The sequence below is a fragment of the Delphinapterus leucas genome, chromosome 3 (assembly GCF_059928025.1).
Source record: "Delphinapterus leucas isolate spDelLeu-1000000601 "Yukka" chromosome 3, BTC_Dleu_Yukka2, whole genome shotgun sequence".
NCBI classification, from domain to species: domain Eukaryota; kingdom Metazoa; phylum Chordata; class Mammalia; order Artiodactyla; family Monodontidae; genus Delphinapterus; species Delphinapterus leucas.
Genome location: NC_143131.1, coordinates 58,741,088 through 58,764,885, shown reverse-complemented (window position 1 = coordinate 58,764,885; position 23,798 = coordinate 58,741,088). Strand labels below are relative to the sequence as shown.

The 23,798-nt window shown below is 45.8% G+C and overlaps 1 protein-coding gene and 1 long non-coding RNA gene across 25 annotated transcripts in view; one reads left to right on the top strand and one right to left on the bottom strand.

Annotated features, from left to right (window-relative positions):
• LOC111185556 (uncharacterized) overlaps positions 1-4,405 on the top strand; it is a 69,812-nt gene extending 65,407 nt beyond the window's left edge. For 9 of the 21 annotated variants that reach the window (XR_016392697.1, XR_016392701.1, XR_016392695.1 and 6 more), the window contains one exon: positions 746-4,400. This is a non-coding gene — a long non-coding RNA (uncharacterized LOC111185556). Of the gene's footprint in view, positions 1-745 lie in introns of all 21 variants that reach the window. The other 12 variants (XR_016392698.1, XR_016392688.1, XR_016392687.1 and 9 more) reach the window with 9 other exon arrangements.
• Positions 4,406-12,692: 8,287 nt separating this feature from the next.
• TMEM171 (transmembrane protein 171) lies at positions 12,693-23,015 on the bottom strand. 4 transcript variants are annotated; one of them, XM_022595194.2, is made up of 5 exons: positions 22,087-22,198; positions 21,783-21,878; positions 19,263-19,969; positions 15,209-15,350; positions 12,693-12,969 (listed from the first exon to the last, which is right to left on the bottom strand). In XM_022595194.2, the coding sequence occupies exons 3-5, from the start codon at positions 19,900-19,902 to the stop codon at positions 12,774-12,776; spliced, it is 978 nt and encodes a 325-aa protein (XP_022450902.1). In that variant the 5' UTR covers positions 19,903-19,969; positions 21,783-21,878; positions 22,087-22,198; the 3' UTR covers positions 12,693-12,773. The 4 variants fall into 4 exon arrangements, with proteins under 4 accessions (XP_022450902.1, XP_022450910.1, XP_022450890.1 ...); XM_022595202.3 differs by lacking the exons at positions 21,783-21,878; positions 22,087-22,198 and adding an exon at positions 22,879-23,015; XM_022595182.2 differs by lacking the exon at positions 21,783-21,878 and having other exon boundaries at positions 22,087-22,195.
• Positions 23,016-23,798: the final 783 nt, after the last annotated feature.

Below are 23,798 nucleotides of genomic sequence, written 5' to 3'. Positions count from 1 at the left end.
TAACTTTTGAAAAAGCATCATCTAAGTTGATGCAACTGCACTTCAATCATTGATGAATTCCTTCACTCATCCATCCATCCTCCATCCATCCTCCATCCATCAAGGAGGTTCTACAATGCGCTAACCCTCTGCCATGTGTGATGCTGAGTGCTCTGAGGGATATAGTGATGCGGTCCATTCTTCCCTCAATGATTAGGTGACAGAAAAGCACAGTGCTAGAAAAGCCAGTGCCTCACTCTGTCTTTCTGGGTCAGAGCCAAAGGGCTCACTTTCCTGAAACAGTTGTAAAAGTACAGATTCACCAACCCCTAAGACCCAGTGAAATAGAATCTCTCAGCAAGGTCCAGAAATCTGCATGTTAAGAGGTCAAAGGAAAGCAGGTTGTGATGAAAGTTAATTCCTAAGGGGAGAAGCCATCCACCTGGGAGGAGGCTGCATTTTCCTCTGATTTACCAGAAAGGTAGACATACTGGAGAGCCCAGGGGTCTGGCAGTCCTTCAGTTACAAGAGGAAAAGCATCCAAGCCTTGGGGACTATGATGAGTTTAAAATATGCCACAAATTGTACGGGGTACCTCTCTTCAAAAGGTAAAAATTAATTCCTCTCCCCTTGAGAGTGAGCCAGACTTAATGACTCGCTTCTAACAAATAGGTTATGGTGGAAATGATAATGTATGACTTCAAGACTAAATTCTGAAAAGCACTGCAGCTTCCCCCTTGCTTTCTCTCAAACCTCTTGCTCCAAGGGAAGCCAGCCGTCATGTTGTGAAGACACTCCAGAAGCCCTATGGCTGTCCCCAAGGAGAGCAACTGAGCCAGCATCAACTTGCCAGCCCTGTGAGGGACCATCCTGGAAGCAGGCCGTCCAGCCCCCAAGTCAGGTCAGAGGACTGTGGCCCTGGCTAACATTTTGACCACATCCTCCTAAGAGACTATAAGCCAGAACAACCCAGCTGAGCTGCTCCTAAATTTCTGACTCACAGAAACATGTGAGATAATATATGTTTGCTCATTTGGGGATAGTTTCTTATGCAGCAATAGGTAATTAATAATATAGAGACTTCACACATAGTTTTAGAACTACTGCTGGGATGGTGCTGGTGAGCCCCATCTGCCACTCCATTTGAGGCAGCCAGCTTGAGAACATCACCACATGGGGCTCTGCATGCTTTCCTGTTGGACACATGTATCTTCTCAACTGGCTGCTGACCTCGCAGTGAAACTCCCAGGCAGAAACCTATACTCGGCCTCCAAAGAATCAGGAGTTGGAGCATCCACCCCCTGGGTGAACTGTCCATTGGAGATGATGCCATTACCCCTTCCTTACCCACAGAGTATTCTTTTGAGACTTCTGTTTGAATGGAATGCAGCTGGGCAGCCCCACTCCTGACTGGGGAACAGCTTTTCTCAATGTAGAGCCAACAGCACATGTGGGTATCAGAACTGCCATCTTTGTTGCGTTAACACCGTGTTCTAACAAAACCAGCTGACTGGCCATGATTTTGAAAAATAATGAAACATTGCTTTGGTGCCAAATTCTCTAGTCAATTTGATAGGACCTATGAAGAAAGGTTACATTTTAAGGGATCACCAACATTTTTTGGTTTAGAGTGAGTTTTGGGGTGAGGGAACAAGGGACAGTATTGTGATGTTTCCTTGTTGGTTTGATTTTGTGTTTTATTGGGTTGGCCAGAGGTTTGTTTGCTTTTTTCCATAAGACAGCTCTAGTAGCACTTAGTTGTCTTTAACTTCATTCAAAACAATTTTTTTAGATTGTATGTGACAGCTGTCATATCAGCGTGCATTTAAAAAATGACTTATCAAATTTGGTGAATTTTTGTGTAGCCATTTTAATAGTGAAAATGGAAGGAAAAAGCAACATTTTTGGCATATTATGCATTATTATTTCAAGAAAGGTAAAAATGCAACTGAAATGCAAAAAAAGAGTTGTGCAGTGTATGGAAAAGGTGCTGTGAGTGATCGAACGTGTCAAAAGTGGTTTACGAAGTTTCGTGCTGGAGAATTCTCGCTGGACGATGCTCCAAGGTCAGGTAGACCAGTTGAAGTTAATAGCGATCACATCGAGACATTAAATGAGAATAAGCAACGTTATACCATGCGGGAGATGGCCAACATACTCAAAATATCCAAATCAAGCGTTGAAAATCATTTGCTCCATCTTGGTTATGTTAATCGCTTTGATGTTTGGGTTCCACATAAGTTAAGTGAAAAAAACCTTCTTGACCATATTTCTGCATACGATTCTCTACTTAAAAGTAATTAAAACGTTCCGTTTTTAAAGCAAATTATGACAGGCGATGAAAAGTGGATGCTGTATAATAATGTGGAACGGAAGAGATCGTGGGGCAAGCGAAATGAATCACCAAAAGCCACACCAAAAGCCGGTCTTCATCCAAAGAAAATGATGTGTATATGGTGGGATTGGAAGGGAGTCCTCTATTATGAGCTCCTTCCGGAAAACCAAACGATTAATTCCAACAAGTACTGCTCCCAATTAGACTAACTGAAAGCAGCACTCGACGAGAAGCGTCCGGAATTAGAAGATGCATAATCTTCCATCAGGATAACGCAAGATCGCATGTTTCTTTGATGACCAGGCAAAAACTGTTACAGCTTGGCTGGGAAGTTCTGATTCATCTGCCATATTCACCAGACATTGCACCTTCGCATTTGCATTTATTTAGGTCTTAACAAAATTCTCTTAATGGAAAACATTTCAATTCCCTGGAAGACTGTAAAAGGCACCTGGAACTGTCCTTTGCTCAAAAAGATAGAAAGTTTTGGGAAGATGGAATTATGAAGTTGCCTAAAAAATGGCAGAAGGTAATGGAACAAAAGGGTGAATACGTTGTTCAATAAAGTTCTTGGTGAAAATGAAAAATGTGTCTTTTATTTTTACTTAAAAACCTAAGGCACTTTTTGGCCAACCCAATATATCTCTCTAATAGGTACAAGTAAAAAGTTACTTTGCTTGCCTCAAGAAAGAATTGAGTTAAATTAAAAAAAAAACAACCCCAAACTAGACTACAACCCAATAAATAATGAGCAAAGAATGTAAACAGATAGATCACAGAATAGTCAAAAAGCTCTTAACCTTTGAAAAGATTCTCAGTGTCACTCATAGGTAGAGAAATGTAAATTAAAACAGCCCCGAAATATGATCTCTTGCCTAGCAGATTGGCAAAAATCCAAAAGTTGGATTTGGACAACACACTCTATTGACGAAGCTGTTAGGAAATAGGCACTTTTACATATTGCTAATGAGACTGCAAAATGGCAGACACCTTATGGAGGAAAATTTGGCTATATCTAACAAAATTACATATGCATTTACCTTTCAAAGTGGCTCATTTCTAGAAGTTTGCACTGAAGATGCACCTACTCAAAAAACAACATAAGCACAAGGTTATTTATTGTGACATTATTTGTAATATTAAAAGATTAGGGGACTTCCCTGGTGGTGCAATGGGTAAGAATCTGCCTGCCAATGCAGGGGACACGGGTTCGAGCCCTGGTCTGGGAAGATCCAACATGCCGCAGAGCAACTAAGTCTGTGCGCCACAACTACTGAGCCTGAGCTCTAGAGCCCGTGAGCCACAACTACTGAGCCCAGGCGCCACAACTACTGCCGCCCACACACGTAGAACCCGTGCTCTGCAACAAGAGAAGCCACCGCAATGAGAAGCCCACGCACCGCAATGAAGAGTAGCCCCCGCTCATCACAACTAGAGAAAGCCCACGCACAGCAACAAAGACCCAACGTAGCCAAAAAAAAAAAAAAAAGTTTAGGAACAACCTAAATGTCCATAATAGTTGAACAAACTATGGTATAGTCACATAACGGGGTACTATGTAGCTAATACCAAAAAAAATGAGAAAGATCTCTCCATATGGAATGATTGCCAGGAGGTATTTATTAGATGAAAAAAGCCAGATGCACAATGTAAAATGGATGGCTAGTGGGAAGCTGCCGCGTAGCACAGGGAGATCAGCTCGATGCTTTGTGACCACCTAGAGGGGTATGATAGGGAGGGTGGGAGGGAGGCTCAAGAGGGAGAGGATATGGGGATACATGTATACATATAACTGATTCACTTTGTTGTACAGCAGAAACTAACACAACATTGTAAAGCCATTATACTCCAGTAAAGATGTTAAAAAGAAAAAAAGCAAGGTGCTGAGCAGCATATATGAGTATATAAATAAATAAATAGATATATAAAATACTATATATTACTATATATTAGTATATATAATATATATTATATGCTATATATTAGTATATATTGTAATATATTGGCATATTATATACCATATATTAGCATATGTATTATTATATGTAAATATAGATTGTATATATGTACGTACATAGATATAGATATATATGTAGATATATATGTGTATATATACACGTGTATGTATATACACATATGCATATATATACACATATATATCAACAAAGAAACACTGGAAATATATACCTGAACCTAATCAAAATAATGATGACCTAGAAGGGGTGGATGGAACAGGGTAGATAAGAAAGGGGTAGAACCAAGACTTTTTTAGCACATCGTTTCAAATAGTATATGTTTTATGTGTTCAAAAATTAAATTAAAATTAATCTTAATACTGAATATTAACGGGAATAAATGACCCTAATTGTATATCAAATCAGTAACATAAAAGCAAAGAAAAATAATTATCTAAATGACTTTCAACACAGTACTCTAAGTTTACATATGTGCTTAAGTGAGATATATTTTAAGGATCTAAAAACTTCAAAAAATCTTTTACTTTACTTAGTAGTTTTTGTTTTTGTTTTTTTTGTGGTACACCGGCCTCTCACTGTTGTGGCCTCTCCCGTTGCGGAGCACAGGATCCGGACGCGCAGGCTCAGCAGCCATGGCTCACAGGCCCAGCCGCTCTGCGGCATGTGGGATCTTCCCGGACCGGGGCACGAACCTGTGTACCCTGCATCAGCAGGCGGACTCTCAACCACTGCGCCACCAGGGAAGCCCTACTTAGTAGTTTTAATGGTAGTAGTATTGAATTGTAATTCAAACAGAGAAAGAATTCCAAAGCCAGCAACCTACTATGGAAAGAGGAGACCCTTATAGAAACTGGACTGCAATTCTGGCTTTTTTCCAGAGCAGAAGGGCACTCCAGAGATGCGCTAGGACAGGAGCAGTGCAGCGACCTGCCCAAGGCCACACACGTCTAACCAGGTGTGAAGTTCCCGCCCTAGCACACAGCCATGAAGGACAGACCCTTTGAAGGACATCAGGCTCTGTCAGATTCCACCCGTGGATTGCAAACAACTGTTAGTGTTCATGGAGTGGCAGCGGGAAAGCATCTCAGCCTGGTCTGGCACCTGCAGAGCTGTGCTCTGGTTCCCACCCTGCAGACTCCTATGGGAAAACTCCAGCTGGACAAAAAGGGCTGAGAGAGCAGAGCTTCAGGGCCTGAGGAAGGAAATCTTGGAGCAACTTAGCACCTAAAGGCCCGAAGGAAGGCAGGAGCACCAGAGAGTGTCTGGTGGGGCCTGGGAGACCTGACAGACGGGAAGTGATTACTTCCTACATGGGGTCTGGGCCACCAGGAGGACCCTGAGCTTGAGGAAGAGCCATAGCCCTTGTAGAGACCAGGACCTCCCCAAGCCTCTCCAGCCTGTGGAAGAGACAGGCCTCTGCCTCTGTGAAAACTCCTAATAAATAAGCCATTTGGCCACCCAGCACCTGTAGGCAGGACTCACTCACTCATTCAGAGGCCTTTAAGGAAAAGTCTTACGAGTGATTTGGCACAGGACAGCAGTGGTGGCTCATCCACGCCCACCAAACTGGCCTGCCCAGCTTCCGCACCTTCAGGCCTGAGCAGCCTCCGGGAGAACACGCAGAGCAGTTAAATCACCGTCTAACTAACTGCCTTCCTCATCAGGTTGCTGTCTGCCACCCTGCCCCATCCGGGAGTGAGGGCATGAAGTCACCCTGCACTCCCAGCATTGGCCACACCCAACCAGAGGGCTGGGCACCCTGCTGAGCGAAGCAAGACACAGAGAGCCTATCCAAGCAGTCCCATGCTTCGCTCAGCAGGAATCTCCGCCCCCCGCCACCCCCGCCAAAGCATTCCTTACTAGCGGCGAAAGCTGCATCGATATCATCCCCTTTGTTCCTGTTGGGGTACTCAGATTGGTGGCAGCATGCATGATACTCCAGGAATTCCAGGTATGCAATACCCCAGGAGGGCTCATGGCATGAAGCAGCCCAACCATGCATGGTTGCCCACTAACAGTGAGAGGACATTTCACCCCTCCGGCCCACTCACCACCCTCTCAGTGTGCTTCCCGACCTCTCTTTCCTTTGGAGAAGCTTCTACACCAGAGGCTCAGGGATCTGCGTTTCCTGTGTCCAGGGTGGCAGCTGGCAGAGCCCAGCCCACCACACTGACTGGTCCATCAGGGGCTGGAAGGCACTGAGAGGAAGGGGCCCTGTCTGAGGCAGTTTTCAAACTTCTGCCCACTTGGACAATCTCAAGCATTTTCCATTTCAACCCAGCTAGTGTTTTCCTCTACTCTGCCTTATCCTGATAAACGTCTTTGATGCTTCCAGTTGTAGACATGTAGCCATTGACCTCTTCCAACACAAAACCATGCCTTCCTTAAAAAATGAGTCCAAATTTCCCCAGTCTGGAAATACAGGAGGAAAGGGCAGGTGACATGACCCTGCCTTTGTTTCCACACTCCCTTGGGGCTCTCTCATGAATCACGTGCAGAGTTGCCTAGAAGGCTAGCACTGGGCATTTGTGTGAAGCCCCCATCAGCACTGGGGTCTAACTGGGGACCCACATCCTACCCCTCAAAGACCTTTAGCACAGGCTGGGATGTGTAAACAGGACCCTCCAGAAGGCCTTGAAGTCACAAACAAGGAACTCATAATCCCAGATAATCTAGCCCACAAGGTGCTGCCTCCAGTTTCCCTCTGTTGTCCTCACAGGAAGTGTTTCCCAGATTCCCAGACAATAAACTTTACCCCCCTGGAGATTAGTCCAGTCTGAAATGGGACTCAGGAATTTAACTTTTTCAACAATCATCTTGATTCTTATCATCATGGATCCTTGCAGTTCCAACCAAACTACCATCTCTCTTCTGCCCACCTAAGGCTGCCTTCTGAGGTCTACTTCCTATCTCTGGATGCATTCCTTTCCTGTGACCTTCCCTGGAATAATGACCCCCTTCAGGAGAAACCCACCACTCACATGGCCTCAGTCCTCTACATATTAACTAGAAGGCCAACAGTCACATCACACAAGGTTGTCACAGAGCCCACCTTAACTTTTGTTTTTTAATTTTTTAAAAATTGAAGTACAGTTGATTTATAATGTGTTAATGACTGCTGTATAGCAAAGTGATTCAGTTATACATATGTACACATTCTTTCTTTAATATTCTTTTCTATTATGGTTTATCATAGGATATTGAATATAGTTCTCTCTGCTATACAGTAGGACATTGTTGTGTATCCATTCTATACATAAAAGCTTACATCTGCTAACACCAACCTCCCACTTCATCCCTCCCCCAACCCCCTCCCCCTTGGCAACCACCAGTGTGTTCTCTACATCCGTGATTCTGTTTCTGTTGCATAGATAGGTTCATTTGTGTCATATTTTAGATTCCACATATAAGTGCTATCATATGGTATTTATCTTTCTCTTTCTGACTTACTTCACTTAGTATGATAAACTCTAGGTCCATCCATGTTGCTGCAAATGGCATTATTTCATTCTTCTTTATGGCTGAGTAGTATTCCATTGTATATATGTAACACATCTTCTTTATTCATTCATCTGTTGATGGACATTTAGGTTGTTTCCATGTCTTGGCTATGGTGAATAGTGCTGCTATGAACACAGGGGTGCATGTATCTTTTTGAATTATAGTTTTGTCTGGATATATGCCCAGGAGTGGGATTGCTGGATCATATGGTAATTCTATTTTTAGTTTTCTGAGGAACCTCCATACTGTTTTCCACAGTGAGAGCACCAACTTACATTCCCACCAATAGTGCAGGAGGGTTCCCTTTTCTCCACACCCTCTCCAGCATTTGTTATTTGTAGACTTCTTGATGATGGCCATCCTGACTGGTGAGAAGAGGTACCTCATTGTAGTTTTGATTTGCATTTCTCTAATAATTAGCAATGTTGAGCATCTTTTCATGTGCCTACTGGCCATCTGTATTTCTTCTTTGGAGAAATGTCTATTTAGGTGTTCTGCCCATTTTTGGGTTGGGTTGTTTGTTTTTTTGTTGTTGAGTTGTATGAGCTGTTTGTATATTTTGGAAATTAAGCCCTTGTCGGTCTCATTGTTTGCAAATATTTTCTCCCATTCTTCAGGTTGTGTTTTCATTTTGTTTATGGTTTCCTTTGCTGTGCAAAAGCTTGTAAGTTTGATTAGGTCCCATTTGTTTATTTTTGTTTTTATTTCTATTTCCTTGGGAGACTGACCTAAGAAAACATTGCTATGATTTATGTCAGACTGTGTTTTGCCTATGTTCTCTTCTAGGAGTTTTATGGTGTCATGTCTTATGTTTAAGTCTTTAAGCCATTTTGAGTTTATTTTTGTGTATGGCGTGAGGGAGTGTTCTAACTTCATTGATTTACAGGCAGCTGTCCAGCTTTCCCAACACCATTACTGAAGAGACTATCTTTTTTCCATTGTATAATCTTGCCTCCTTTGTAGAAGATTAATTGACCTCAGGTGTATGGGCTTATTTCTGGGCTCTCTATTCTGTTCCATTGATCCATATGTCTTTCTTTGTGCCAATACCATACTGTTTTGATTACTGTAGCTTTGTAGTATTGTCTGGAACCTGGGAGGGTTATGCATCCTGCTTTGTTCTTTTTCTTCAGGATTGCTTTGGCAATTCTGGGTCTTTTATGGTTCCATATGAATTTTAGGATTATATGTTCTAGTTCTGTGAAAAATGTCATGGGTAATTTGATAGGGATAGTGTTAAAGAGGCCAACTTTAAATGCCCTTCTCCTCACCCCACTCCAACTTTTCAGATGGAAGTTGGATGCACACATACTTACCTTCCCCCTCAGCTTTCATCCTCTGAAAACTGTTCATTGGCCTGCCCATTCCCCCATAGCTCATAGAAATACCAAAGGGACCTTACCTTGTCCCTTCAGTTTCATTAGAATTTGTTGATTGGGTTAGTCCACTTAACTGATCTCCAGGGGAGGACAAAGATATCACAAGAAGTGGTTTTCATAGTGTAGAGGCAGCATGGTAGTACCTGGCGTGGGTAGTTCCACCTGAAGTTGCCGACCTCATCACTATTTTCATACCTCCCAATGCCACAGGAGGAAAATCTGGAGTAAGGTTTCTTATGCTCCTGATAACATTTGGTGTTCAAAACAATACATGAAAAGATGCTCAACATTATCAGTCATTAGGGAAATTGAAATCAAAACCATAATGAGATACCACTTTGTACTCAGGTGACAATAATAATAACAGAAAATAAATGGTGGTGAGGATGTGGAAGAATTGAACTTTTGTACAGGGCTGGTGGGGATATAAAAAGGTGGAGCCTCTGTGGAAAACAGTGTTCAGTTCCTCAAAAACTTAAAGTTCACGTATGATCCAGCAATTCCGTTTCTACGTATGTACCCATAAGAGTTGAAAACAGGTACTCCAACAAATACTTGTACATGAATGTTAATAACTACACTATTAACTATTTGGGACTGGAGCCCTGAAATGCAATACTCTCTGCAGGTACTTTGTGGGAATTTTGAACACGACCTCTGGCCAAATGGAAGTATATGATGCTGGATTGTTCAATATGCAGCCGCTGTTTTCCGATGAATCAGTTCAGAGTGAATCGACACCAGAGAGTCACACCAAATCTTTTAGAGAAAAGATGGATTCTTGCATTGAAGCCTTTGGTACCACCAAACAGGAGCGGGCTCTGAACTCCAGGAGAATGAACAAAGTTGGCAGTGAATCTTTGAATAGTGCAGTGGCTAAAGCTGCAGAGAGTATAATTGATACAAAGGGTGTGACTGGTAAGCAGCTGGAACTTGGGGTAAGAGGCTGCTGGTAGAAACAGCTTTCCCTTCTCTTGAGATCTTTCACCTGCCCCACAGATGGAAATGATTGGAGTTAGGGCTGGATTCCTTCCTGCTTCTCCCTGAGGGCCTTCTTAGGAGCAGACTCTGGAAATCATAAGAAACATCTGACATGGCCTGCTCTCAGTGAGCTCACAGTCGAGTAGAGGAGACAGACATGGGAACAGTTATGTGCCCTCTGTGTCCTTGGTGCCAGGGCTACAGCCTGCAGGGCAGAAGAGGGAGACGGCCTCAAGTCTCTGTGAGTTACAGGGAGGTTTTAGTCAAAAAGTCTGATGTGATGATGAACTAGCCTCTAGAGACACTTTGAGGTCACTGGATCTTTTTCTTTTCCTAAATTCTTCAGCAGCTTGAGTATTAAATTGTATTATTTAAAAAAAAAAACAGCTGCTTTAAAAAAAGCACGTGTCTCACTACAGCCAGATGGCTGACACAACCCAAATGCCCATTGTGAATACACTGTGGCACATACATACGTGGAATATTATTCAGCTCCAGAAAGGAATGAAGTACTGATACACATTACAACGTAGATGAATCTCTAAAACAGCATGCTAAATGAAAGGCAGACACAAAAGTTCACATATTGTATGACATGACTTATATGAAATACCCAGAAAAGGTAAATCTACAGAGACAGAAGCAGATTGGTGGTTGCCAGGAGGTAGGGAGGAGGGAGGGAGTGGGGAGTGACTACGTACTAGGTATGGGGTTTTATTGGGGGTGATGAAAATATTTTGGAATTTGATCGAGGTGGTGGCTGTACAACGTTGTGAATTTAACGAATGCCACTGAATCGTTCACCTTAAAATGGTTAATCTTATACGATTAATTTCACATCAAAAAAAATTTAACACATATAAAGAAAATAAGCAGCAGACCACCAGATGGGTTTTCAGAAGCTACCATCCTTTGCCAGAACCTTGATAGGCAAAGAATGCATCTTCGTATGACTAAATGATTCGTCCCAGCTCAGCTGCCCACGATTCAGTTCTGCAATAAACATCTCACGCTTGCGGACCCCTTTCATTGTTGTGGCTTCATCTGTCCCCACTTGGCTGAATACTGCGGAGACCGATGGAGGTAAGGCAGACTTCCCCAACCAGAAGGTCCAACTTATACCTAAGCATTGCTAACAACTGCCATTTAAGTTTACTAGCATATAATAGTAAAATGACCAGTTACAAACCCTAGCTTTGAGCCACTAAAAATGCTCTTGATTATATATGAGAACTCGTAAGTGTTTAATTCTACTTAGAAGTTTCAGCTTAATCATTTTAAGCAAATAACAGAAGGAAGTGGTGATAATCTACCCTTTGTTCTAATATTAAAATGTGAATAATTAACCTTCCAGGAAAAAAAAGAAGCAGAATTTTAAGAGCAGTTCAGTCTAATAAATGTCCAGTTTAGAAATAGGTCAGTCCTTCTGGTACAGACTGTTACTCCTGATTTATTGCAGTGGCAATTCCCATGAAATCAGTCATTACTTCAGTTAAACTATTGGAGCATTAACACCTTTAAATTCTGCTTTCAGGCACTTAAATGCTGGATAATACTGATTTTTATGGGGATGATGGCTTGTGGTAAAAGGCCTAAAAAGTTCATTTTTGCTACATCAAATTTTGTTAACAAAAATGCTAAGTTCCTACAGAATTTATTTTTTTTCCTACAGACTTTATTTTTTTTCCTACAGACTTTAGATTCTAAAAATCAGTTTTTCCTGGGTAGAACTGATAATACTTAGTGATTATTTTTTAAGGTTTATATCTAGAAGTAAATAAATATTATTGCACCCAACTATACAAACACTTTTGTTCAGCAATAGCTTCATAAGAATAAAAGTTGGTGGTCCAGACAGTCGGGCACCTTATAGTACAGAAAGACTCATCCCTCATGAACCTCTCCAGGGGAAATCTAGTTACCAAAGTGCCCCAAGAAATTTCTTCTCCAAAAATGTCACATCACTATAAGAAGGCTTTAGGATATCAGTATGCTGGTAACTGCCCCAGTGAAAATTACCTAGTTACCCTAACTACCTTCTTTCAGAATGAAAAAAAAAAAGAAAAAAGGAATAGGGAGAGGAGGAAGAAGGAGGAGAGGGAGAAGAAAGGGAAGAAGAGCTGCAAGAAATAATAAAGAAATGAGGAAAGTAATCTGGTTTCTCTGCCCCAGAAGCAATGAACATTGGAAACCCAATGGGCCAAGCTAAACATTAACCAGTACTTTTGGTTGGCCTTTGACAGCACAGGGTAGAGATATGCACCTCGCTTTCAGAAGCTAGCTAGATGGGTTCAAAGCCCAACCTCACCATTTAGAAGCAATGTGACCTTGAATAAGTTAATGAGCCTTTCTGAGCCTCTGCTTTTTCATCCACCAATGCGAACGATCCCACCCACCTCCCAGAGTAGGAGGCCTCAATGAGAGAAGCATCTTAGATTCCCAGCCAGAGGCACGCTGCCTCTCCTGTGGTCTGAAGCACTGACAGCTTAATCTGGAAGGTTTGTTATTGATGTTGATACTACACCAGGAAGTCAGGACATAGCCGATTCTATTGTATTTTTTATTAGAAAAACAAATTAAATAGTGATTGATTCTATAAAAAATTGAACTGGAGTCCATGGCTCATGGTGGGGAAGGCTCAGAAGATGGAGACAAGGATGTGGGGACGGCAGTTTCTTTTTCTTCATATCTGGGAGGCAATTCGGATGAGAGACAGGGAGTGTGTGAGGTCTCAGAGGATGAAGCAGTCCCAGAAATAGTATATATAGATTCACAGTCTCTCTCAGAGGCTGCGCCTTGGCCCTCAGGAGTTGGGATCCTATGAAGAAGGAGAGAGAACATGAAAGGGAGCAGAGGGACTCAGTCACATGCCTTAACTACCAGGTTCTTTTCACATGTTTAATTAGATGCATTTGGAAACATTTGCAAGGGTCTCCAGAGTAATTTCTTCCATATTCTATTCTGCATAGATATGTTTTGATTTCTTACCCCTTCCTGTCCTTAGAGCTCATGGTTACTTTAAGACTGTCTCACTCCTGTTGTCATTCCCCTTGTCATTGAAAAGACGTAGAGTACAAACACATAGCTGCCTTCCGAAGAGAACATGCACACACACAGTTACTCTTCTCTGCTACTTCATCTTCTGAGACAGCTAATGGAAGGCAGACAAACTTATGCAAAGAGAAAATTAAATCATTAAGCCAAAAACTTGAAGGAAGGCAGGAAGACGTACTGGTTAATGGAGTGGGGTCTAGCAAAGGGCAGACCTGCATCTGAATTTCCACTCTGCTGCTTTCTAGCTGTCTGATCTCAGGCAAGTTACTTAACCTCTCTAAGCCTCAGTTTCCTCATCTGTAAAATGGGGATGATGACAGTGCCTACCTTCTAAGTAACTATGAGAATGACCTGAGGTAATGTAAGAAAAGGCAGACTCTGGCATAGCAACAGCCGTAGGAGTAGTTTTTAGTAGCCGTAGAAATAGACATTTATTTTAGGGCTCTGGGAAGTTCATCATTGGAGAAAAGAATACAAAAATTCACTAAGAGAATTCTACAAATGTCCAGAACCTAACCTCCCTTTCACCCACACAGGGGAACTCCTGCATTCATCCCTGGTCAGATCTCCAGCTCATCACCCGGTTTGAGGTACAAGAACACGTGCCATGAAACATGAATGACCAGGTATGGCAGCCCCCGTCCCTAGCACACTCGTGACATCTCTCAGGTCCTGCTTCTCACTGCTTTCAAAAATGCACGTGTCTCAGTGTCTCAAAAGCCACTTTTCACTGAGGCCTGCTTTTCCCTGTGAGATTTTCCACTGATCCTACCTTCACTTCCTACACCCTGGTTTCCCATGTGGGAAGGTGCAGAGCCTTTTCCAGCCCTGCTCGTCCCTGACGCTTCCCAGAACTCCTTCCTTTCATGCCTTCCCCGCCCGTGGATTCTCCACAGGCCTCTGTCACCTTGCCCTCTTGGTTTCAGCAGCCTCTTTGCCATTTCGTCTCCAGTACCCCATCTCTCTCCCAAGACCTGGCCCATCCGGTCTAGCTCAAAGGCCCACACCTCGCTCTCCCTCTACTGCAAGCCAGCTCACCATCTTCTCCCACTTACACAGGCCCCGTCTCTGTCTTCCTCAGTCAGGGACATTCCCTGTCCCTGTCACTCCCCCTTGACATCATCATCTCCGCTCTTCATCCCTGTCGTCCTCCACAGCAGACATCCTCACACACTCCTCCCCTTCTGACCACCCCAGTCCCAGGCTCCTGTTACCTTCAGCCTGTCCGTGAGAGAAGGCTTCCTCTCCGGTCTGGTCACCCCCAGCCTTTGCCCAGCACGAGCTGTGCTAACCACTGCTCGGACCCTGTTGCCGTGACTCCACAGCCTTCAATGGCATCCCTCTGCCTCCAGGAAAAACACTTACATTTACACTGTTTAATCTGACGCCAGGTACGCCTCCAAATTTGTGGCAAAGCATGGGGGATGGGGATGGGAATCTCGTATTTCTCTTCGGTCAATCTGAGAAGGCTCTGAGGCCCAGGGAACAACTTAATATTGAGGGGAGAAGCCTGGCGTGGTCAAGTCAGGGTGCAGGTTGATTTTAGCCGGCCACTCAAGTATCTCCATTAGATACCGAAATGCTCTGGAGGAGTACCTGCTGGAGGTCCCCTGGGACCCTCACCCCTCCCACAGTCTAAAGCAGCAAAGCCTAACCTAGCAGGGGCCTCCTGAGTTCTGCTCCAGCGCTCGGGATGGCTGATGGGTTTGTGCAGCATTTTGAGGATCAGCCCTGCTAGGACCACATAAAGATGCCTGGAGAAGGCTTCATATGAACCCGGCATAACCACTTTTATAATTTTTAACTCATGTGCCGCCCAAAGTTTCCTGAAAAGTACTAGGAATATTAAGGCAATGATTCTGGCACAATGTCCGCCAAAAAGATACTCACACTTGGATGGCTACACCTCTACCATAGCCTTAAAGCTGATTTGGCCTGAACGTAGACATAGGCCTGAAAAGGTTAAACTTTCCTACTCTTGACGTTCAAACGGAAAGTCTTACCTATAGTTAAAAATACTGTAATATGAAGGTGGATTTTCATTTGGGAGCCAACTGTCAGCCCCAGGACTCCGAGTAGCTGCAGAAACTGAAGACTCAGGAAAGTAAGGTGGTGGAGGAGGTGGGAATATGATCACGGCATCACCTAAGGAAACACAACATTTCATTGATGATAGATGAGTACTAAATGCAAGCAAGTGAGCAACAGCCAAAGAAATTAATTATATATTTGGCCCATCTATAGAAAAGGTCAAAACACCAGAATTTAAAAGTGAGCCTATCCAACTTACAGAGACGGAGAGCAGAGGTTGCCAGGGGCTGGAGGCTAGGGCGACTGGACTTAGTGTTTAATGCAGGCAGGGTTTCTGTTCAGGATAATGAAAAACTTCCGGGAATTGATCATGGTGGTGGCTGTACAACATGGTGAATGTACTTAATACCACTCTACACTTTAAAATGATTAAACTGGTAAATTGTATGTTGTCTATTTTGCCACATGAAAAAAAAAATAGTGGGCCTATATTTCATAGCAAGTCTGAGCTAAAGCATTTCTGTGAAGCATTTGCTAACAATGTTCCTTACCTCCCCTGGGATGTCTGCTGCTACAAAGTTTTTCTCGTTTTCTACTTACAATTTTAATTCTTCAAAAGTTAGCTGTTGGATAAAGTGCCTCCACTCCTCAAATGCAGTTTCAACTCTGAACAAATGCCAGTACAGCCACAATACAGCCCATCATCCCTATTTCCATGGTTGTGGTTTATGCACTTGAAGAGTTTTTTTTATCTACCAATGTTTCTTCCAAGCTTTACAAAAGAAAGTCAAACTCAAAGAAAAGCTAGGGTTTTTTTTTGTTTTGTTTTGTTTTGTTGCATTTCTGTTGGTACTGTTCACTCCAAAGACATCCCTGCGTTTGGGCGAGGAGAACTGGGGACCAGATGCAAGCTCTAATTTGATTCCAACACAAAATGTACCAGATGAGTTGCCCAGAACCTTCTAGACATGAGGTCTGAGGGTGGCCTCTGATAAGCTGGCAGCACCAAATGACAGCTCAGGAAGAATGAAAGAGGAAAGAGGACTTTACTTCCCTGCAGGGAGGAGATGGTTTGTACTGGTAGCAGAGCTGATGCTCACCTAGGTAGCTGCAGGGTTCTCTAGAGTTACCGGGGTTCCACTTGCCAGTTCCCACCAAGCGTGGCCCTGAACAAGTTACGTGCCCTCTCTAGGCCTCCCTCAGCCACCGCATCTGTAAACGGCAGGCTGTAACTGTACCTGCCTCAGAGGACAGGTAGGAGGACTGGATTTGCGCGCGGGGTTAAAACGGTGCTGAGCACGGGGCAAGCTCTCTCAACTGTAACACATCCTCAGAGGGACTTTCTTCACAACCACCAGCAAGTGGCACCTATGTGCATGTCTGAAGAAACATTCCCGACTGGCAGTCTGGCCAGTGGCTCCACTCTCCAACTTGATGCCTCGGTCGCCGCCCCAGAGGTAACTTAGCCCTGCAGAAAACGCATTACCCCCATCTCTCCTTCTGCAAGGAGATGGCGGTTCAAGCTTTTAATATACATCGCTAACCGAAGCTGGAAAAAGCATAGTGGTGGTCTTGGGATTCTCATTTAATTTTTTCAGAAGGTCTTCGTAGGTCAGAGGAAGGTAGGTTGAATGTTCACTTTAATTACACATTGTAGGACAAAGGATCTGGAAACAAGCCTCTAAAGCAGGCTGATCACCTATCAAACACAGACAAGGAAGTACTCAGAGTCTCCAGTTATCTCTGAGGCTTAGCCACCCCTCTGCCAGGTCAGCTCCTAGCCCTCCTGCTCTCCCCGGAAAGTCCCACGCCCCGGGGGTTTCCCTTCCACTATGTCCTGAAAGACTTGATGTCCTGTGTGAGTTGACCATACGCCTGCTTGTGCATCCAGGGTCCAGCACTAGGTGTGCCCACAATGCAGATATCATGCATCTTGGTTTCTCTCTTCTGTCTTCCATTCTGGGAGGAGCTGCATTCTGGCACTCAGCCAAGGACTGCCTCTTATCACCCCAATTTCCCTCACAAGGCAGAACTGACCATTGACAGGCAATGCCTGGAGTCTTAACAACTGTGCTAAAAGGCATGATTTCTAACAACGTAAACCCTATTCCATAATACCAAAGGAGAGAAAGACAAGGTGCCAGATTTTCACAGGTTTGATAGGACTTAAACGGTTATATGGAAAAGATTTGAAACTATGCAGTGCCAACATCAGGACAGAACCGCCCAGGAGTCACTCCAGCACAAGCCCTGCTCCCTACCGCCCCCCATTCCAACCACCAGGAAGAAAGCTGGGCCCCAAAACTCCCGGATAGTAAACCCAAAGGGCACACCTTGAAATGCTCCCAACTAAGTGGAAGCCCGTGAGTGTCTCATGAGAGTATTTACTTGGACCCCACTGTGTTCCCTGAAAGAACTAAGAACATCTATAATATTGGGTGAGCCCTTTCGTCATGTAACAACAACCCAGGACACCTGGTGAAGGATGAAGCCTGCAGAAACAGAATTACAGCAAGTGCCTGGGGAGGGCGCTATGCAACGGCCATAGCATACGCATGCCCACCGCCTCCGTTAGGATCCTGGCTCTGCCACTTGCTAGTTTGTGACGCTGGGCAAATTACTTGGGATCCCTGACCCTTGGTTTCTTTATCTTTAACATGGAGACACTAAGAGCATCTGCCTCAGTGGATTGTTGTAGGTGTGAATGAATTTCACACAACAGGCCCTTGACGAGTACATGCTAAAATACACCTAGATGGGTATTTGGCCCAAGAATAAGCCCTATATATTTGTTTGCTATTATTAACACATAACTAATATTGATGTTGTCACCATAATTATATAAACACACAAATAAGGAAGTTGGGAGCTTCAACCCTGGCTGAACACAAGGATCGTCTGTAAATCCATCTGCCCTTCCTTTCTCAGGCCAATACCATGCAAGGTCCACAGCCCAGGGAATCCCCACAGTGAGTACCGCCAGCTCGACAGACAGCCCCACCCGTGAGAAACATCTCATTCGCCACCTTCCTTCCCTGTTCCTTCCACGGTTTCTGCTCTGTAATCCTCTTTGCCCGCCCAGCCTTTTACATGTTAAGGCTGTGGCTTCAGAGTGGGAGACTGAAATAAAACAGTGATTTGCAAAAATGAGCAGCGGTGGGGGTGTTTTGTCTGTGTGAACGTGAGGCCAAAGCTACTGGTATGGTTCTGTGGGGACCTGACTCTGGGAAATGGTGATCCATCTCTTCTGCAGATCCCTGGGGACCCAAAGGGACACTCTGTAGGCACTCCATGGAGGAAAGAAGCGACAGGTGCTGTCATATTTCATCTTTGTCTATGCCACTGCTTCCAAACCTTGCTCCGACCCTGAAGCCAAGGATGAAATTACAGAAAATGAAGAATGATGCAGAAAACAGTACAGAAGACTCCCTCAAAACGTGGAAGACCAATGGACTTGTGACAGATTCAGAACCCTAGATATTAGTGCTGTCAGGAATCTTAGAAATGCAGTGCCCATTTTATAAATACATAAAGTAAGGCCAGGAGAGGTTCAGGACTTCCAAAGACAGCCAGTCAGAGATGAGAACCCACATTTCCAACAACCAGAAGTGCCATAAGTGTTTGGTGTGAGAATAACAGGGGAAACAGGGTCACTTGGCAGGTACCTGAGGTTTTAGAAGGCTCCCAGGCTTTCCTCAAGGATCCTCTCACTTTCCTCTTTATTTGCTCTGTGACCTTAGTGAAGGTCACAAGTTCATGTCCCAATGCTTTTGCTAGATAATAAGGAATTGCTGGGAGGAGATGACGTGCTCAAGGATTCTTATGGGGATAAGTACAGCAGCAGAACTGTGTCTGTGTGCGTCTGCGTGCGTGTATGTGTGTGTGAGAGAGAGAGACACACACAGGGACAGGGACAAAGAGAGAGAAGGAGAAAGAGAATCTAGGCCAGACCCGGGAGCAGCTCAGTGAAGCCTTGATGCTACAGCCATGGTGATATGAACAAGAACAGGAAGGACAGCCACCCACCTACAGTGACCTGGACGGGCTCCATGTTCTGGGTCTGTCTCTCTTCACTTTCGGAAGCATCCTGGCCCACATTCGAGTTGCTTCTCTTCTTAACATGGGCAACCACGAAGAAACACAATCCCACAAGCACAATCAAGGGTCCCAAGATCTGCAGGGACAGGAATCCACAGATCTGGGGCTCTGAGTCAGCAGTGTCTGTCTCATTCAGCGGTTCCTGCACCCAGTCTGAGCCACACCCGGGGACCCAAATGCCCAGTACACTGATGAGCATACCACTCGTCAGGAACAGAAACCCAAAGATGAGACACTGGACAAACTGGCGGCTCTCCCCACAGAGGAAGGCTCGGTCGGAGGCCCCCTGGTTGCCTCGCAGGCGCTCCTCACTTCGCTGAAGTCGTGCCCGGGAGCGGGCCAGGACCACAGCCCCCAGCCCAATCACGGCACACGCGGGCCCGGAGATCTTCAGCACCATGCTACAGTCTGGGAGGGTTTCGTATTGGCATGCCTGGAACCCAAAGATGGAGAGCAGGACTCCCACACACAGCAGGATGGCACCGATGACAAAAAGGAAGAAAATGAGCTTGGTGACACGCCTGTCTCCCTGGACCCCATCTGGCTCGGCAGCAGCTGCAGGAGACATGGCCAGAAGAGGCCACTTCCCCGAGGTGGGTGGGATGTGTTCCTTCCCTTCAATGGTTTCAACAACTCTGCAGACATAACCAAACACCAAATTAAAGTGGGCGCAGGTGTTCCTGACCTGCCCTGTTCTTTTTCCCAGATCACACTAGGATGAAATCACAGGGAACAGAACTTTGTGCAACTGATACACTGTAGTACAATGAACTGGTTCATGAGTCAGAGGAACTGGCATTCAGAAACTCCTGAACATGTAATTTTATAAAGATATGCAAGAAGGGCAAATGCAATTACCATGCACCTAAGAGTATCTTGAAAAATCAAAACCCATGCAACAAAAGTAAATGGGTGTGGCTTTTCCTGTTATGAGTCTTAACAGACTCACTTCCCCAGGCCAAAAAAACCCAAAACCCAAAACATAAAAACAATGGTGAGTGAAAGAAGAACCACAGGGATTGTTTCTGATTTACAAACATCCCATATTTCATCACAGCTGCTATGAGTATTTCCAAGTCGGTAAATTTTCATTCAGTACCTAACTTTCCATTTCCTATTTTAGACTGCAGCAACTTTCCATTCCGTGCTTTATCCTAAGGCTACATCTACAGGAGACCCAAGTTTCAACTGAATGGGAAGGCGGTTCAGGAACACGTGAGTTTGGTGGATTTTTAAGTTAATTCTGTCAAAATGTGACTCTTGAGTTCTCAAACAGGCACACATTGGGGCTGCCCTGAAATCTGGTGGCCTGGCTGCTTGGTTCTGGTATAACCCAGGGTGGTCTGGTAGCACCTGTCCCTCAGGTGGGCAGGTGGCCTCTTGCTCACCCTCTTCCGTGGTGCCACCCACTTACACAAAAAGGTTTAGACCCAGTTAAAAATAAGCAGCCGATAAAATCACCAGTTACAAAACACTAAACAGCAATAGAACTTGATTTTGAAAGAAGAGTATACATGAAATCAAGTGGCAAAGCACCTTCCATAAGACCACCCAAGCCCGGTACTTCAAGGCTCTCATATATTAAATGTATCCCGAGCAGTGGGTAAAGAATTGTCTACCTTACACACCCTGAATTTATTATCCAGTTATCTTGTCTTACTCTAATGAATGGAATATTTTTCCAGGACCCTTCAAGTTGGGGCACTCAAAAAGACAACCCAAGTGTAAAGAACATTTTCACTTGCTCAAGGAAAGAAAACTTTTAAAATCTTTTGTGCCACTTGCATCCATGGTCACGTGAAGGAGCTCAAGATTGAGTCGCTAAAGCCAAGGCCGTCTTGACAAACCCAAATCATGTCCAAGTAGGGTCAGGTTAGGTAAAGAAAGGAAACAACTGGTCTTATGCTAGCAAGTGCTTTTCCAGGAAAAAGTAAGATACAATCAGAAGGAAGTTGGAGAAAGAAGGAAATAGAGGTGGGAAACAAGCTTCCGTGTTAAACTTGGACAAACTATATTTATGAAGATGTAATTAAGCGGAAACAAACATTTAAAGTATTGCACTAACTAAAAAAAATTCTGAGTCCTGTAATATCTTTCGCTGGTCTGAAGATATGACTGAGGGGTGACTGTCTGCCACAAAGTCCTATCAATTCATTGGACCTTGGATTGAGACCTGGACTTTGTCGTGAGTCACAAGGCTTCAACTGCCTTAAGGCAAATTCCCCAATACTAGTAAAGCCTAAAACTGGATTCGTAGCTTCCTTTCCATGGACTAGTGGGCTCAGCACCTGGCATAGGTGTTCATCCCCATCCAAAATAGTATGTGGGTAGTTCGCTCTCTCCCCCCCCATAGATGCGCTCACAAACTGACTCAGAGACATCTGCACTAATAGATTAAACCTTTTCCAAATACCAACCTACATTTCATTTCCCCAAAGCCAAATTCACCTCCCCAACGCTGTTTCCCAAAGGACATTTCCAAATCAGCAGCATGTCACCACGTCCAAAGCTGTGTTTGGGTACTGACGCAGAGAGGCACAAGTCCTTTACGGGAAAGAGCCTGGTGGGTTTAGAGAGCCGGAGCGCAACACCAGACCGCAGAGCTCGGCGCGCGGCCCCCGCGGGCGCAGGTGCAGTGCGGGTCCTCCGCTCCTCGCTCCCAGCCTGGCCCCCAAAGCTCAGTGCCCGCCCCGCGGCCCCAGAGCGCGGGCTCCCGGGGTGCAGAGGAGCGCGGGAGGCCGGGAGCGCTTACCTGAGGCTCCGTCCTGCGAGGGCGCTGTCTGCGCCGGCAGTCGGCGGGCAGCGCGGCGCCCGCCTCCACCCGCGGCCTCCCGGGCGGCGGGCCGCACCGCACACTCCCACCTGTGTGTCCCGGCGCAGAGGGCGGGCCGCGCGGTGTTTACGGAGGAGGCGTCGCCGGCGCGGGCAGGGCAGGGCGGACTGGCGGGAGCTGGCCGCCGCCGGGTGCTGCCCTTCGGGGTCCAGAGGCGCGCCCGGCTCCGGGGTGGAGAGCGCGGGGCGGCGGACCGGGCGGCTTCCGCGTCCGTAACCGTGCGCGCGAGGAATCCGGGAAAATGCCCCCCCCCTCCGCCTCCTCCTCCTCCTCCTTGGCCCGTGGCCCTGCGGGCACGGGGCGGCAAGTTGGGATTCTCCTGGCTGTCTCAACTCGCGAGGCGACGGTCGAGGTCCGGGCGGCGTGAAGGGAGCCGGTTCCCTTCCGGGCCGAGAGCCCAGAATTTGGGCCGGGGCTGGGGAAGAAAGGGGCAGCGCCTGCCCCCCTCTTCGGTGTGGCCGCCACCCAGGCAGGGGTCCCCGCGTTCCCGCCGCCGCGCCCTCTGGGACGGGTGCACCCGGGGACCTGTGGCCCTTCTGCCGCTCCAGAGACCTTGGCTGGGGTCACTGGGGCTAGCCCCTCGCCGCGAGCTCCCCGACGAAGAGGTTATAGAGACACCAGGTCACAGAAACGTGCGCTCCATTAGCGTGTGAGGCAAGGGTCGTACATGCCCGAAGCGTACAGGCATCCGGTCCTAGCTCCGAGACTCACACGTGTGGTCGTCATGGTATTCGCAGTCCCGCGTTGCCATCGAACCCCTTCCTGGTTCTCAGTCGCTAATGATTTGCCGGACTTAAACTGCTCACTTTCTCTGCCCTTGAACTGGGCGTTTTGGGATGGGTTTGCTAATCCCCGTGCTATTTGTAACCTGCCCCGTGACACGTGACATGGAATCAGCTGTGCCAGTTTCCACACCAGAGGTCAGGGCGCTGTGAAAGGTGAGTCAAGAGCTCAGCCCAAAGTGGGGAGCGCCATGAGCCCTGCGGCCTTTCCCATCCCTGCCACTTCTCCCTGGAGTCCTATCCACTTTGCCTGAAATCAGCCCAGTCAAGAGTTAACGCCAACTGCCTTAACCTTTTGGAAGCGAGAACACCTTGCATACCTGATACAGCAAGCTCTTCCCAGTCGTTTTTCACTGCAGTAAAGAATGAGTTGGCTTAGCTGATTACAGAAGGGAGAAGGAGACTCAAAGAAGGGCTCACAGGGAGGCAAACAGGGAAGGGTGTCCACCTGGGTTCTGCAGGTTGGCGGGCTGGGTGGGTAAGACAGGGCTTCGTAAGGGAAGCAGACTGGGCAGGGTCTAGTGGGAGGGATTTGCTGGGCCGCTTGCCCCAGTGGCCAAAGATTATTACTATCTTGAATATCAACACCGCTTGCTCTGGGCCAGGTTCTGTGTTGCCTGCTTTACCTACATGCAGCCTGTGGTTCTTCACTGTGTGTCTCCAGCAACTCAGAGAAGGTTGCAGGCAGAAGGCAATAGGGGAGCTAAAACGGTCATTTTTCAGCTGAGGAAACCACAGCCCAAAGATGTAAAGCGATCTCCACAGATGGTTAATGTGGAGCAAGGGCCTGAACCAGGCTGACTGTTCCTCCTGGGTACGTCTGCCACCCAAAGGACACACAATGCCACA

What these genes read in the sequence shown, in the direction of transcription:
- TMEM171 (XM_022595202.3), bottom strand. Translation starts at nt 19,902, where the DNA reads ATGTCTCCTGCAGCTGCTGCCGAGCCAGATGGGGTCCAGGGAGACAGG. An exon ending in GCCCGTCCAGGTCACTGTAG is followed by an intron (nt 15,351 to 19,262) that starts GTGGGTGGCTGT and finishes GTGTTTCCTTAG; the next exon opens with GTGATGCCGTGATCATATTC. An exon ending in TACAGTATTTTTAACTATAG is followed by an intron (nt 12,970 to 15,208) that starts GTAAGACTTTCC and finishes CCTTCTTCATAG; the next exon opens with GATCCCAACTCCTGAGGGCC.